This window comes from Hippocampus zosterae, unplaced genomic scaffold (genome assembly GCF_025434085.1).
Source record: "Hippocampus zosterae strain Florida unplaced genomic scaffold, ASM2543408v3 HiC_scaffold_22, whole genome shotgun sequence".
Lineage (NCBI taxonomy): Eukaryota > Metazoa > Chordata > Actinopteri > Syngnathiformes > Syngnathidae > Hippocampus > Hippocampus zosterae.
The window spans coordinates 4,355,259-4,371,863 of NW_026262818.1; the positions used below are offsets into that span (position 1 = coordinate 4,355,259).

General features: G+C 44.8%; 1 protein-coding gene across 2 annotated transcripts in view; it reads right to left on the minus strand.

Annotated features, from left to right (window-relative positions):
* The window catches only part of LOC127594583 (transmembrane protein 94-like), a 119,204-nt gene that overhangs the window by 78,880 nt on the left and 23,719 nt on the right, over positions 1 to 16,605 (minus strand). For both annotated transcript variants that reach the window (XM_052056427.1, XM_052056428.1), the window contains exon 7: positions 8,834 to 8,985. In XM_052056427.1, coding sequence (XP_051912387.1) covers positions 8,834 to 8,985 — 152 coding nt within the window. The remainder of the gene's footprint in view (positions 1 to 8,833; positions 8,986 to 16,605) is intronic.

Consider the following 16,605-nt stretch of genomic DNA (forward strand, 5'->3'; position numbering starts at 1 on the left):
CGTCATCCGTTGGAACCTTCTCCTTGATGTATTCATGGAGCTTGGATAGTTCATCCTGGACAGTGGCTTTCACACTCACTAGTCCACGGCCTCCTTCCTTTCGGCTTACGTACAGTCTCAGGGTGCTGGATTTGGGATGGAACCCTTCATGCATGGTTAGGAACTTTCGGGTCTTAACGTCCGTGGTCTGAGTCTCTTCCTCTGGCCACCTTATTATTCCTGCAGGGTATCTGATCACTGGCAGGGCATAGCTGTTTATTGCCTGGGTCTTATTCTTGCCATTGAGCTGGATTCTTAGGACGTGCCTCACTCACTGGAGGTATTTTGGCCGTTCTTCTCATCGTCGGCTCCTCAATCCATGCAACCATCCAGCCGCAGACTGTCCATCAGTACCGACCTTTTCGCTGAACAGAGCGGGGCTGTGAAATTGCTGCCTACTTCAGGCACAAGACACAAGCGCCTCGGGTATGTCCAGCAACGGCAGTCAAATGGTGCCGACATTTCTCCCAATCAAGAAATCAGTGCAACCACTAAGCACAGATTCTTCTTCTTTGACGAATGCCATGGCCCAAATTGCTGAAAACAGTTTTGTGGATCAGGGAGTCTAATTCCCTTTCGCTCTTAGCTACAGCTTTATGTCATCCATGTAGAGGAGAGAACACTGGATGGTGTTATGTGCTCATTTTCTGCCTCAAGCGGGATTCGAATCCCCGTCTCCCGTATGCCTATCTCAGCCGTCTTCGGCAATAGTCGACCCTGGACCGGTTGCCAGCCTTACCAACTGAGCTATCTATCTCTCTCTCTCTCGCTCTCTCGCTCCTCTATTCACGTTTTATTTTGCAAGTGCAAAATTTTCATGTGCACCACTTTTCCAGAATTTTAAAAGAAGGTAGCTTGGAAATGGGTCTAAAATCTAACATTATGTCTTAATAAAGGCCTGACTTCTTGAACAAGGGTTGCACCACAGCATGTTTATAACAGAAGACAGATCACTGTTGATAATGTCCAAGACCGATATACCAATACTCGGGAGAACATTCTTAAAGAAAGGTGGAGGAACAGTCATAACAACATAATTTACAAATAGGAAACCAAAAGAAAAACTGTGGAGGATTTTTTTTGTGCTGAGAGACTGATCTTCACTATAAATTAATTTTACATGTTCGTTAACTTTGGAGTTGTTGATGGTGTAATGGTACACTCGATTGACTTGTGTGTGGGCAGGCTGGGGATTGACTCCCACTCAGTGACGGTATGGATATGGGTGTGAATGGATCTTTGTCTCGATATGTGCCCTGTGACTGGTTGGAGATGCTCAGTACACAAGTTTACATAAAATGTTACAACCTGCCAGGGTAGGAGCTATAATTTATCAAATTTACATGTAAATTATCAGGAATACTGTCTATGCTGCCCCTTTGAAATAAATACCGGTACATCAATAAATAAATAATATACACGGCAAGCAAGTTATTTAAATAGGCACAGATAGAATCGGTTATTATTATTTATTTTTATTTTTTTTTACTTGCTGATCAGCCCCTAAAACCTACCGTATTTTCACGACTATAAGGCGCCATTAAAAGTCTTACATTTTCTCCAAAATGGACAGGACGCCTTATGACGCGGAGCGTCTTGTGTACGCGCTGAGTTCCAAAACCTGACTGACAGCCGACATGCTGTTTATATAGAGAAAAGGCGGAAGTGACTGTGACAGGCATGCGGCAAAGAAGTCGGCCAATCAGTGAAGGGTGGGCCTGTATATATATACATATATGGAGAGAGAGAGAGAGCGAGAAGGCAGACGTGAGAGAGGACAGGCATGCGGGGGAGAAGTCCGCTAATGAGTGACGGGTGGGTGTGTAAGTGGACGCTAAAGGGACGCTACAAGCAGGTACCAACACCTGTATAGATTGTGGCTATGTGCATTGTTGCAAATCAACTTCGGTTTTGGTTTCTAAGAACCCCCGAAAATGAATTCTACAGAGAGACACGCCTACGAAGCTCAGTTCAAACTTCAAGCCATCGATTATACTTTTGGCATGCGTGCCCATCTCACAGCAGCGGTGAAAAACCAAGTCACGAGCAAATGAACTCTGAGCTTGCCGCTATTCCCGGAGGCTTGACTAAAGAACTCCAACCGCTGGACATCGGCATCTACCGGGCGTTCAAAGCAAAGTTGCGAGCGGCATGGGAACAATGGATAATCGATGGCAAACACAACTTTACAAAGAGTGAGAAGCAGCGCCGGCCGAGTTACGCCAAAATTTGCGAATGGATTGTGGCTGCTTGGACGACGAACGTGTCTGCTTGCACTGTTGTTCGGGTTTTTGGCAAAGCTGGCATCATTTCGGTGGAGCCACATGGCAATGAGAGTGACTCTGACAACGAGAGGGAACACAGCGTTTTTGATGGCCGGTAATCCTCTGTTCAATTCTGATACAGAGGATGAGGACTTTGATGGATTTCTGGGTGATGATTGATCGAAAAACGTGAGTACATTGTACGATGGCTAAATGAAATACAACGGAACTCAGTTTTGCTTCCGTTGCCTTTTTAACAACGTGTTTTTAGCTTGTATCTGGATGTCTTGGCATGCTACCTTATGCTTCAAGCTAACGTGTGTTTAGCGTGCGCGCATGCATGCCGTATGTTTGTTTGTTTGTTTATTGAACATAAAACATACAGTAATAATTTGACAGAAAATAAGGTAGATAAAAAAGTAAAAAGAAAGAAATCAGTCTTCATTCAACACAGTTATTATGTTCAAGGGAGTAGGATGAAGTAAAAAAAACTTATCTAGTCCTACCCCGTTATGTGTTTATATCTACTAAATCATTTTTATATCAATCAGAAAAGAAAAAGTAAGAAGAAGTCTCCATTAAGGCTCATACTTTACCCTTAACCGTGATAGTTTCACAACTTTTGGTTTGTATCAGGATTATATACATCCTCACCCTGGCACTCTTGTGTCAATTTTCTCTTGTATTCATAATGGATATTTCAATACCTTTCTCTATTTATCAACTTAGTTCTGATTTATCATTATATTTAATGTTTAGAATTTATCATTTTAACTCTGATTGATGTAGGTTGTTTGTACTATTTTTTTGAATTTGTTTTTGAAATCAGCAAGCGATTTACTCATTTTTAGGTCCGTTTCGAGATTATTCCACATATTAACACCTTTGCTAGATACAGTTCTTTGCTTGATGTTTGTTCTTGTTTTGAGTTTTTTGAATAAGTTGGTACCTCTTAATTCATAGTTGCTTTCTCGAATTTCAAAAAACTTCTGAATGTTTTGGCAGAGCAGGTTATTGTGTGCTTTGTACATTAATTGGGCGATTTTAAAGTCAACCAGGTCATAAAATTTCATCCTATTTAATTTGATAAATAGTGGATTTGTGGGTTCCGTATATTTTGATCTATTAATAATTCGAATTGCTTTTTTTTGTAGTTTGAGAATAGGGAGTGTGTTTGTTTTGCAGGCATTTCCCCATATTTCCACACAGTAGGTCATGTATGGTAATAATAATGAAGTGTATAATGTGTACAAAGATCTCTTATTTAGCACTTAGGTGGTTTTGTAGAGGATCCCTACGGTCTTGGCTGTTTTTCTTTTTACGTTATCGATATGTGGTTTCCAACATAGTTTTGAGTCTATTACTAATCCGAGAAACTTGGTTTCATACGCTCTTTCTATTTCAATTGAGTTTACCATAATTTTAGCTTGGTGTTTGATTGGTCTTGTGCCAAAAACAATTAACTTCGATTTTTTCAGATTAAGTGACAATTTATTTCTTACGAACCAGTTTTTTAATTTGTTTAATTCGTTTTCTATGGTTGTCAGGAGCTGTTTCAGATTTATTCCAGAACAGTAGAAAGTTGTATCATCAGCAAATAGGACACATTTAAATAGTTTTGAGACCTTGCAGATATCATTTATATATAAGATGAATAGTTTTGGACCAAGCACTGACCCCTGAGGAACTCCGTGAGTGATTTTCAGTTGATTCGTTTTTTTATTGTTGAGTTGCACGTACTGATATGTTTTCTAAATAACTTTTTATCCATTTATAAGCGACACCTCTAATGCCATATCTTTCTAGTTTTTTCAATAATATACTGTGATCTATTGTGTCAAAAGCTTTTTTTAGATGTAGGAAAACCCCAACAGTAAATTCTTTGTCGTCTATATTAGTGGCTATTGCTTCCACAAACTCCATAACTGCCATTGAGGTGGTCCGTTTTTCCCTGAAGCCATATTGATTCTCACTTAACAGCGCATGCTTTTGTATAAAACTATCAAGTCTGCGAGAAAATAGTGTTAATATTTTTGAAAATTGTGGTAGTAGTGATATTGGTCTATAATTTGTAAACAGATGTTTTTCTCCACTTTTATAGATTGGAATAACTTTAGCAATTTTCATTTTTGATGGAAAGATACCAGCTTTGAATGACAGGTTGCATATGTGCGTGAAAGGTCGCACTACATATTCTATAATCTGCTTGATTATTGTCATATCAATATTAAAGCAATCAGTTGACTTTTTATTTTTAAGTTTTTATAATATTTGATACTTCTTCTTGTTTTACTGCAGTAAGGAACATCGTGGAGGAGTTTTTTCTACGTATCTATCTATTTCAAACAGGGTTGTTGGATCAGGAATTTGTTTTAGTAGGTTACTGCCGATGTTGACAAAATACTCATTAAATTCAGTTGCTATTTCTGCAGTTTTTTCCAAAATAGTATTTTTGCCTTTGATAAAATTTTGGATAACCCATTTTTTTAGGACTATTTCTGATTACTTGGTTAAGTATTTTCCATATTTCTTGTGTGTTACCTTTATTCTGCTCTAATAGTGAATGATAATGATCTCTTTTACTGGTTCTTATATTTACTAGTTTATTTTTATAGGTCTTATATTTTTTTTCTGCTTCTTCAGTTCTGAATTTTAAAAACAATTTATATAATTTTTTTTTCTTTTTACATGCGTTTTCTATGCCTTTCGTTATCCATGGCTTACTTGGGTCTTACTACTTTTTGGAGACTTTAGTTAATGGAAAATGTTTATCATATAAGGAGATTATGGTAGACTGAAATACTTCAAACGCTGTATTTGGGTCTTCGTTTGAGTAGACCTCGGTCCAGTTTTGGTTTTGTAGGTCTTGCTTAAAGGCATCGATGGAACGTTGGGTTCTTAGTCTTATTTCTGTTACACGAGTTGTTGATTTAGCTTTTCTATCGAAATAATTATGAAAAACTGCAAAAACTGGTAGGTGGTCACTTATGTCATTAATGAGAAGTCCACTTTCCATCTTATGATCAATCTTATTTATAAATATGTTATCTATTAATGTGGCCGTGTCAACTGTTTTTCTGCTAGGTTTCAGGATTACTGGGAAAAAGCTGTTGAAGTCAGTTGTTTTTTTGTGTCTATTTGGGTTTAATAAGTCAATGTTAAAGTCACCACATATTATTCGTGTTTTCTTATCGTTGTAGTAACTGAGAATATCTGTTAGTTTGTTATTGAATGTGTCAATACATGTTCCAGGTGACCTATAGATGCAACTTATGATGATATTTGATGCCTTTTTATTGTGTATTTCAATGGTTAGACATTCCATTAGGTTTTCTATTGTGTTTGTCAATCTCTCGATTTTACTGCATTTAAGTGCTTTGTCTACATATATTGCAACCCCCCCCCCCCCTGCTTTTTTGTTTTCTCTATTAGTTGCAAACATTTCATAACCTTCTATTTCCATTTCAGTTGTTTTATCTTCATCAAGCCAAGTTTCTGATATGGCAATTATTTTAAATTTATTGAATTTAGTCAGGTATTCTTTAATTTTTGTGAAGTTTTTATAGAGACTTCTACTCTTTAAGTGTATTACCGAAAGTGCATTTTCCAATTTTATATTAGTGTTGAATTGTTCATCCAGGTAATACAGTGCACTCCGCTTAATAGAACACCGGTTAATAGAGTAATCCGCTTAATAGAGCAAAAGGCTCTGGAACGGATTTGCCTAATGCAATTTCCTATAAAGATACTCCGCTTAGTAGAACAGATCTCCGCTTAATAGAACAGGCCGTAAGCAATGAACATTGTAAACTAGTGGTTTTCGAAGTGTAGCTATCGCGATACTGTACCACTATCGCGAGAAAACGCGGTAGTTCTAGCCGTATTCAGTAATAGGTAGCACGCGTCACTCCACACATAGACACACGCACGTCACAATGGCTTCAACTTCATTCAAGAAACGAGAGAGAGACGAAGTGTAGCTATCGCGATACTGTACCACTATCGCGAGAAAACGCGGTAGTTCTAGCCGTATACAGTAACAGGTAGCACGCGTCATTCCACACATAGACACACGGACGTCACAATGGCTTCAACTTCATTCAAGAGACGAGAGACAGACGAAGTGTAGCTATCGCGATACTGTACCACTATCGCGAGAAAACGCGGTAGTTCTAGCCGTATACAGTAACAGGTAGCACGCGTCACTCCACACATAGACACACGCACGTCACAATGGCTTCAACTTCATTCAAGAGACGAGAGAGAGACGAAGTGTAGCTATCGCGATACTGTACCACTATCGCGAGAAAACGCGGTAGTTCTAGCCGTATACAGTAACAGGTAGCACGCGTCACTCCACACATAGACACACGCACGTCACAATGGCTTCAACTTCATTCAAGAGACGAGGGCTATCACCTGCGGATAAGAAGGACATACTCAGACGATACGATGCATTGCCGGTACGCCCGCGGTTTCCAGGACTTCCCTCTTATCCAGCGCATTGAGAGGGAAGTCAACCGCAAAATTACGGACTCCTGTTTCCAGACAAAAGTAACGAAATTTTTCTCGTGATTTGAGATGTTTGACTGAAGTTGATTAAAGTTGTTGTTTTGTTGTTTGATTAAAGATATGGACGTCCACAGTCGAAATATCTCTTCTAACTCGTCAGCAGGGGTTTTTCTGCATGCATAACTTGGTCGTCGACGTGTCTGAAGGTGTACCTAATACCTAATAAAGTACCTAATAAAGTGTCTCCGGTTAATAGAAACTCCGCTTAGTAGAACAGAAGCGCTTCGGCCCAATGGTGTTCTATTAAGCGGAGTGCACTGTAGTCAGAGTTTGTTAACCTTTGTTTGTTGTTGAAGAAGTTATTGTCTGGGTCCAAATTGTTCTCGGGATCGAATGGCTTTTTGGGATGTGAATTTCCCGCTCCCACACGGTCGTCGATGGCTCCCTCACGGCCGTCGTTGGTTCCCTCGCTGTCGTCGCTCGCTCTCTCGCCGTCACTGGCTCCCTTGCGGTCGTCGGCGACTCCCTCACGCTCGCCGGCTGGCTGCCTCCCGGCTCTCTCACGCGCGCTGGCTGGTTGTCTCCCGGCTGCCTCAGGCTCCCCGTCTCCCGGCTCCCTCGCGGTCACAGGCTCCCCTGCAGTCGTCGCTGGTTTCCTCTCGGTCGTCTCTGGCTCCCTTGCGGTCGTCGTTGGCTCCCTCACGGTGGTCGCAGGCTGGTTGTCTCCAGGCTTCCTCACGGTCACTGGCTTCCCTGCAGTCGTCGCTGGCTTCCTCGCGGTCATCACTGGCTCCCTCACGGTCGGTCGTTGCTGGCTGCCTCGCGGTCGGTCGGTCTTGAAAAAGTTATTGTCCGGGTCCAAGTTGTTCTCAGGGTCAAACGTCTTGTGGTCAGTAGGGTTGGAAGTCATCAAAGGGTTGGAAGGGTCATCAAAGGATTCAAAGTCCATGTTTTTTGGTATGTGAATTTCCTGCTTCAGTAGGGTCAGAGTTTTTATTGTCGGGTAGTGAAAAATTCTCAGTATGCTGCTTGATGGTGTTGAACTCGAGCCTGTTGTGTTGGAGTACTGGTGCAGGGGTGGACAATAAGTTTGTTATGTCTTATGTAGGCAGTTTCCCCTCTGTCACGTGCAGCTTTTAATTTTGGGAGGAGCTCTTTTCTTTTTTGTCGTACGGCATCTGTAAAATCTTCGTTAATGTAATGTTTAAGATGGCCTATGTTTTACCACTTTAAAACTGCGCCCAATAATACAGTGCGTTTTGTCTATGTGTAAAATACAGAAATAGCACCCATTGATGAGACTGCGCCCAACCATACGATGCGCCGAATGGTCATGAAAATACGGTAATCGTGTAAAGCCTAAAAACAAATCCTAAGTGTGGAAATTTACCCGCTACTCTGTATAATATGCTGTCGTCAAACAGATTCCTGGTACCTCCAAAATCATCACTTTTCAGGAGACCCCAAAAACTATGTTTTTTTCGTCAAGATCAAATAATTTTCAACACTTAAGATTCGTCGACTGGCAACAGGTTAGCATGTCGGCCTCACAGTGCAGAGGTGCAGGGTTTGCATCTGGCTCCGGCGTCCGTGTGGAGTTTGCATGACCTCCCCATGCCTGTGGGGTTTTTCGCCGGGTACTCGGGTTAAACCCAAGTTTCAAAAACATGCATGGCAGGTTAATGGAACACTCTAAATTGTCCCTAGATGCGAGTCCGGATGGTTGTCCGTCGATGTGTGAGCTGCGATTGGCTGGCAGCAGTTCAGGGTGTACACAGCCTTATGCCTTCAGACTTTCTCCAGTGTTTGGTGCAGGAACATGATGGTACTGAATATTTAGTTTGGGCTAAAAATCAGGATTCTGTTTTGGTACCAGTATTCCGTGCAACATTTGGGATGTGGCCTATTATTTAAGCATAATACTTTATATGACGTGACACAACGGACATCCAGGGATACAAATAGATTTTTTTCATAGATGTAAAACAATCAAATGTATGAGAGATCAAGGTTCCTACCTGACTATGTCTAAAACTGGAGTCCTGACTACTCTGAAGAGACGATGTTGTTGTGGGTTCTGGGGTCTGACTTTCTCATTTGCCCGTGTGGAAGGAGAAGGAGAGGATGGGGGGAACAAATCTCCAGGTTCCAAAACGATGTGTTCATCATCCTAAACAGAAAAAAATGTCTGATCAAAATACTGGTTACATTTTGAAAGAAATTCTGTGGAGTGGTACAGATTGAGAGAATAAGGTAGATTTTTTAGTCACATGTGCCTTGAGAATATACACGTTTAATATGTTCTGGTACCATGCTTGATGAAAAAGAGTTAGAAGAATTCAAAAGTTTGTGCATCATGATTTCACACTTGCATAAAATTTATTGCGGTGCTCCTTCTGGTGTACCTTCTTTGGCCACTGGTGGGCAGTATCACACAGTCATGCAGGGACTAACGAATAAGAAAATCTCCACAATCACTGTGACTCAGTAAACTGATGTAATATCAGTTGTTCGCAGGGGCTAAAGGGTATTGTATAGAGTACAGTCGGTCTACATGTGTTACTTCATTGTTTGTGTTCAAATGGCAGTTGCATCAAGGGCTTTTTATGGCACACTAATCAATGCGAAATACGTCATCAGGCGCCGACAGGTATGGCAGCCTCGGTCACACACTCCCTAGTATTATCCCTGTTTTTGTCATTTTCGTTTGTTTTTGGCGACCCTGAGCGGCTTACTTACACGAGGGAAAAGTTGCTGCGCATTGGGGAGTCTACGCTCGGTCTTTTTTCACCAGCACACGAAAATCCACAAGGTTTTTCGGAGCTAATCGCGAGCGGAGCGGCTGCGCTGTACGGAGCATGGAAACGCCGCCGGAGGAGGGGGAAGCGAGCCGGCGTGCTCGTCAAGCTCCGGCAGCGCGGATTTCAAACCCCGCTCCCATCGATCCATCTTGCTAATCTACGATCTGTGCCAAACAAGATGGATGAACTTCTTCTCCTCACAAAGACCAACAAAACATTTGCACGTTCTGCTGCGCTCTGCTTCACTGAAACCTGGCTCAGTGACCGCCATCCAGATCCCGCGCTACATCTACCCGGCTTCCGCCTTCTCCGAGCCGACCGCGACACAGAGCTATCAGGGAAATCAAAAGGTGGTGGGATTTGCTTCTATATCAATGAAGAATGGTGCACTGATGTCACGAAGCTCGACGCACACTGAAGCCCGGACCTGGAGTCACTGTCTTTAAACTGCAAGCCATTCTACTCGCCACGTGAGTTCACCTCCTTTTTACTAGTCGGTGTTTACATTGCGCCACAAGCTAACGCTAACACGGCGATACAAACGCTCGCCGAACAAGTAAACAAACTCGAACTAAAATACCCAGAGTCACCCCTGATCATTTTGGGCGATTTTAATAGAGCACATCTTAACCATGAACTTCCCAGATACAATAAGCACATCGACTGTTTCACCAGAGAAGGCAACATTCTAGACCACTGCTATACAACAACCAAAAATGCATACCGATCGGTCGCCCGTGCAGCATTGGGTCTTTCTGACCACAATTTAATCCACTTAATACCTACATACAGACAGAAACTGAAATGTGTTAAACCGGTTGTTAAGACTGTGAAAAAATGGACAGATGAAGCAAAGCTAGCTCTACAAGAATGCTTAGACTGCACTGATTGGGGCGTCTTTGAAACTTCAACGGGCACACTGGATGAATACACAGACACTGTCACATCATACATCAGTTTCTGTGAGGACATGTACCAATGAAGTCCTTCCGCTCCTTCAACAATAACAAGCCATGGTTTACTCCCACAGACCCAAACGTATAGTGAGGGTTTGTTGGGAGCGTCTGGCGGAATCCACTGTCAGAAGGAGCTTCAACTCCCACCTCCGACAGAGCTTTTCCCATATTCCGGGGGAGGCGGGGGACATTGAGCCCGAGTGGACCATGTTCCGTGCCTCTATTGTTGAGGCGGCCAATCTGAGTTGTGGCCGTAAGGTGGTTGGTGCCCGTCATGGCGGCAACCCCCGTACTCGCTGGTGGACACCTGCATTAAGGGATGCCGTCAAGCTGAAGGAGTCCTATCGAGCCTTTATGGCCTGTGGCACCCCAGAGGCAGCTGACGGGTATCGATTGGCCAAGCGGGCCGCGGCTTCGGTGGTCGCCGAGGCAAAAACCAGAGCGTGGGAAGAGTTCGGTGAGGCCATGGAAGCCGACTTCCGGACGGCTTCGAGGAAATTCTGGTCCACCATCCGACGTCTCAGAGGGGGAAGCAGTGCACCACTAACACTGTATACAGTGGGGATGGGGCGCTGCTGACTTCGACTCGGGACGTTGTGAACCGGTGGGCAGAGTACTTCGAAGACCTCCTCAACTCCACCAACACGCCTTCCTTGGAGGAAGCAGAGCCTGGGGATTCTGAGGTGGGCTTTCCTATCTCTGTGGTTGAAGTCACCGATGTGGTTAAAAAGCTCCTCGGTGGCAAGGCCCCAGGGGTGGATGAGATCCGCCCGGAGTTCCTCAAGGCTCTGGATGTTGTGGGGCTGTCCTGGTTGATACGCCTCTGCAACATCGCGTGGACAACAGGGAGAGTGCCTCTGGATTGGCAGACCGGGGTGGTAGTCCCTCTTTTTAAAAAGGGGGACCGGAGGGTGTGTTCCAACTACAGAGGGATCACACTCCTCAGCCTCCCTGGTAAGGTCTATTCAGGGGTGCTGGAGAGGAGGGTCCGTCAGGAAGTCGAGCCTCAGATTGAGGAGGAGCAGGGTGGTTTTCGTCCCGGCCGTGGAACAGTGGACCAGCCCTACACCCTTAGCAGGGTCCTTGAGGGTATGTGGGAATTCGCCCAACCAGTCTACATGTGTTTTGTGGACTTGGAGAAGGCGTTTGACCGTGTCCCTCGGGGAGTTCTGTGGGGAGTGCTTCGTGGGTATGGGGTACCGAACCCCCTGATACGGGCTGTTCGGTCACTATACCACCGATGTCAGAGTTTGGTTCGCATTGCCGGCAGTAAGTCGGAATCGTTTCCAGTGGAGGTAGGACTCCGCCAAGGCTGCCCTTTGTCGCCGATTCTGTTCATAACTGTCTGCTGTGATGCGGACGTTGTATCGGTCTGTCGTGGTGAAGAAGGAGCTGAGCCAAAAGGCGAAGCTCTCAATTTACCAGTCGATCTACGTCCCAACCCTCACCTATGGTCACGAGTTGTGGGTCGTGACCGAAAGAACGAGATCCCGAATACAAGCGGCTGAAATGAGTTTTCTCCGCAGGGTGTCCGGGCTCTTCCTTAGAGATAAGGTGAGAAGCTCAGTCATCCGGGAGGGGCTCAGAGTCGAGCCGCTTCTCCTCCACATCGAGAGGAGCCAGATGAGGTAGCTTGGGCATCTGATTCGGATGCCTCCTGAGCGCCTCCCCAGTGAGGTGTTCCGGTCATGTCCCACCGGGAGGAGACCCAGAGGAAGACCCAGGACACGCTGGAGAGACTATGTCACCCAGCTTGCCTGGGAACGACTCGGGATCCCCCGGGGAGAGCTGGAAGAAGTAGCTAGGGAGAGGGAAGTCTGGGCTTCCCTGCTAAAGCTGTTGCCCCCGCGACCCGGCCCCGGATAAGCGGTAGATGATGGATGGATGGATGGATGGTTTACTCCCAAACTCAGGCAACTCAGGAAAGAGAAAGAGGCCGCATTTCGAGAGTGGAGATCGGGCACTGTACAAACATGCCCGAAACCAATTGACAAAGGAAATTAACATCGCAAAGAGAAGCTATGCAGAGAGGCTGAAAAAACAGTTCTCTGCTAACGACTCTGCATCTGTATGGAATGGCCTGAAAGCAATCACTAACTATAGAATGCCATCCCCCCAAACAGTGAACAATAAGGGTCTTGCTAATGAACTTAACATGTTTTTCTGCCGATTTGAAAAGGACACCCCCATTTCCCACACACACCCACCTCTACCAGAAACCACTCTACCTACCCCCGCCCCCCACCCTCTTTTTCTCCACTACAGATCCACGAACAGGACGTGAGACGGCTCTTCAAGCAGCAAAAGATCAAGAAAGCTCCGGGGCCCGACAAAGTGTCCCCCTCCTGCTTGAAAGTCTGCGCTGACCACCTGGCTCCGGTCTTCACACAAATCTTCAACAGATCCCTGGAGCTGTGTGAGGTCCCATCCTGCTTCAAACAGTCTACCATCATCCCAGTTCCCAAGAAATCGGCAACATCGGAACTGAACGACTATAGGCCTGTCGCCTTGACGTCTGTGGTCATGAAGTCCTTTGAACGCCTTGTGCTGAACCACCTAAAGAACGTCACTGGACCCCTGCTGGACCCTCTCCAGTTTGCCTACCGGGCAAACAGGTCTGTGGAAGACGCAGTCAACATAGGTCTGCACTACATCCTCAAGCACCTCGACAGCACAGGGACCTACGCAAGGATTCTATTTGTGGATTTCAGCTCTGCATTCAACACCATCAACTCCTCACCCCCAAACTTCTTCACCTCGGTGTGTACCCTACGATCTGCCAGTGGATCCTCAGCTGACGGGACGGACACAACAGGTGAGACTGGGAGCAACAACATCATCAACACGCACCACCAGCACTGGAGCCCCACAGGGATGTGTCCTCTCTCCACTGCTCTTCTCCCTCTACACAAACGATTGCACCTCAACAAATCCAGCTGTCAAACACAAAGTTCGCAGACGACACCACGGTCATCGATCTCATCAAAGACGGCAATAAAGATGCTTCTGATTCTGAACAGCGACTGCAGTTTGTCAATAACTGGCCCTCTTTCTGCGGTGGATTCGACCTGCTGAAGATAAGATAAGAAAACCTTTATTAGTCTAGCAATGGAGAAATTCCCAATTCACAGCAGCAAGTTATGAAAGGAAGAAGTAGAACAACAAAATATAGGAGCTGCTGGAAAGGCAGCCATTCTTGCTGCGCCATTTTGAAGTCAAAATAACAAAACACATAGGACACAGACAGCCGTGCAATCTTCACCACTTTTCTGCATACACTTTGTTGTCTGAAGCAGTTATAGATGAAAGAAGAGAGGATCAAAATGTCCTTTCACCAGTGGATCAGAGACGTCATGCTGAAAATGTGCACACGCCTGCTACATGCTAAGTTTTGAAAGCAAACACAAAGCTGTAGTAGTGCATTGACGAAAAGAGATTAGTTCACTTCTCCTGTCCCATGTAATCCGCTTCAAACTGGATGGACGGCCTAACTGAAAAGGTGCCATCACTCTTTCTGGAAACACAGATTACTTTTTGAGCCTGAATCACCCAGTAAAAGTGTTGACCAGTCAGGCGATCGCTCACGATGCTGATGTTTGCCTTGGAAATAGTCAAAGGAGTGTTAAAAGCCGACAAGAGCAAACGTCCTTGGATCAGTTCTTTACAAAATGCCAGGCAAAAAAACTCTTTTGAGAGAGAACATGAACTATTGAGTGCAAAAAAAACGATGAGGACGCAGTTAAAAGTTAAATTACTATTTTGTATTCTTTATTCTTCCTTTTTTTACATCATGCAAAACTCTCATTTATTGTGCAATAATCTAATTGTAACATGTATTTATTACATCTTTCGATGAATTTTTATGCTTCATAAATCATTTATGTCTGAATTTGGGGTCTACAATTCAGTTGCATACATTTGGTGGTAAATTGCTCCCATTGGGTTCCATCTTAAGGAAACATGGTATTCCCTTCCACTGCTATGCAGATGACTGCCAGATCTATGTCCCACTGAGCAAGAAAGACCTTCTCATTAAGGCCACTCCTATCCTGTCTGGAAGAAATCAAAACCTGGATGGCACAAAATTTCTTGAAATTCAATGAAAAGAAGACAGAGGTGATATTGTTTGGTCCCAGTGGCCCTTGTACATCCCATCCTGTAGACTTGGGCCCCCCGTCTCCTTATTTTAAGTCAACAGTCTCAAACCTGGGCCTTAAACTGGACAGTGATTTCAAACTTGATCGGCAAATTGGTTCCGTTGTCAAATCCAGCTTCTTTCACCTTAGAGAGCCGGCCAAAATAAAACCTCTCCTCTCACATGAACACTTTGAGACAGTAATTCATGCCTTTGTCACATCCCGGCTCGATTACTGCAATGCCCTTTACTTTGGCGTCTGCCAGTCCCCCATTTAGGCTCAGAGGGGATCGAGCCTTTTCTGTTGCTGGTCCTTCTCTCTGGAATGACCTCCCACTGAACATTCAGCTAGCCTCCTCGCTGCCCATCTTCAAAACCCTCCTCAAAACTCACTTGTATTCTTTGGCATTCGACTGAGCATGACTTAGATTTGTTGTTGGCTTTACTGTTTGGTGCTTTCTACCGCCTTTATTACCGATTTGTCTTACCGTTTATTGTGCATGTTAAATTGCTCCATGTACAGCACTTTGTATGCAGCGATGGCTGTTTGAAAGTGCTCTATAAATACAGTTGACTTGACTTGGCTTGACATATACATCCATTATTCTGCTTGGCTCTCGACGAAGGCGGACGCTTTTTGCTCAACTCCTGCCCTCCCCTCCACCCTCTCCTTGCTCTCAACTCAGTCTACGTGCTGTCTTTGTCTAACTTTTCCTAGCCTCCTACCGTATTTTCATCCTAAGAACAAACCATGGAATTGGTTGGCTGGTCTCTCGATGCAATCGACAAACTTTTTTGCGCCGAAAAGAGCAATCAGTGGGGGGTCTACTTGCCCCTCGGGGACATTTGCTGCCGGGTACGTCCTAGATCCCTGGAGAAAGTGGAGAATGGTGTGCCTGTCAATACTGCCCGTTGAGGATATGGAAGACATCTACATTATTGGCCTTCTGATAACAGGTATGCTGCTGTTTGGTGTTAGCGGTTTCCTGTTCTATCGCAAAATTCAACCGACGGGAGCGGCTTTATTGGAAGTGAAGAAGCTGCCGGTCTTTCTGGATGGTCTAGCGCGAATGTCCAACACTCAGACTCAAGCGGTGACTGAGCTCAACCGCAATATGGATGCGGTTTTGGAGCGTCTTTGTAAGATGGAGATCAACGTGGAGAAGTTGGAATTCACGCTTCAGAAAGAAATTGTGTATTTGGCTTATCGGCGCCAGTGAAGACATACAGGCCACAGACTCAAGGCTGTCTGAAATTGTTGGCGGCCGTCCCCAAAACAAACAATGCTATCTGGACCCTTTCCCCTGGAAGGAAGTACGCATGGAAGCTCGTGACCCCGCCATCACCCCCTCCTTCTCGGCCATGGACTGATGAGCCAGGACTGTCTCCATGAGCAGACCTTGACGAAGCAGCTGCGGCTTGATACGCACACACAACCAGACAATCACACGCGCAACACACCGTTGTCATCACCGCCTTCATTGTTCCTGGTTTTTCCCCGCGACGAGAACTGATCTGCTGAGCGCTGAAAAGGACTGGCAGCTCGCCAGTCAGGCCGCGTCGCCCCCCCCCCTGCCCCCCACCCCCCATTCATCCGCCCCCTCATTACATGTCATGTCTTGTGAGTTGTTGTAACTGTCATATGCTTTTGACGTGCTGGGTCTTTTTTTCCTAGACTTAGGTTATCCTCAGAAGAGGATAGTTCGAGCATGTTTTTTTTTCCCTCTTCTTCCCCAGTGTTTTACTTTCTCAACTAAGATCTCGGGGCTATGTACATAGCGAGTACGGACAGGCCCTTTGCACTGTATTTCATGTTCGTCATTGTTTTTCATGTTTCTTGTGCAGAGCGTGCCTGTTAAGTGAATTTTTTGTTGCACGAACATGTAATGACAAAGGCC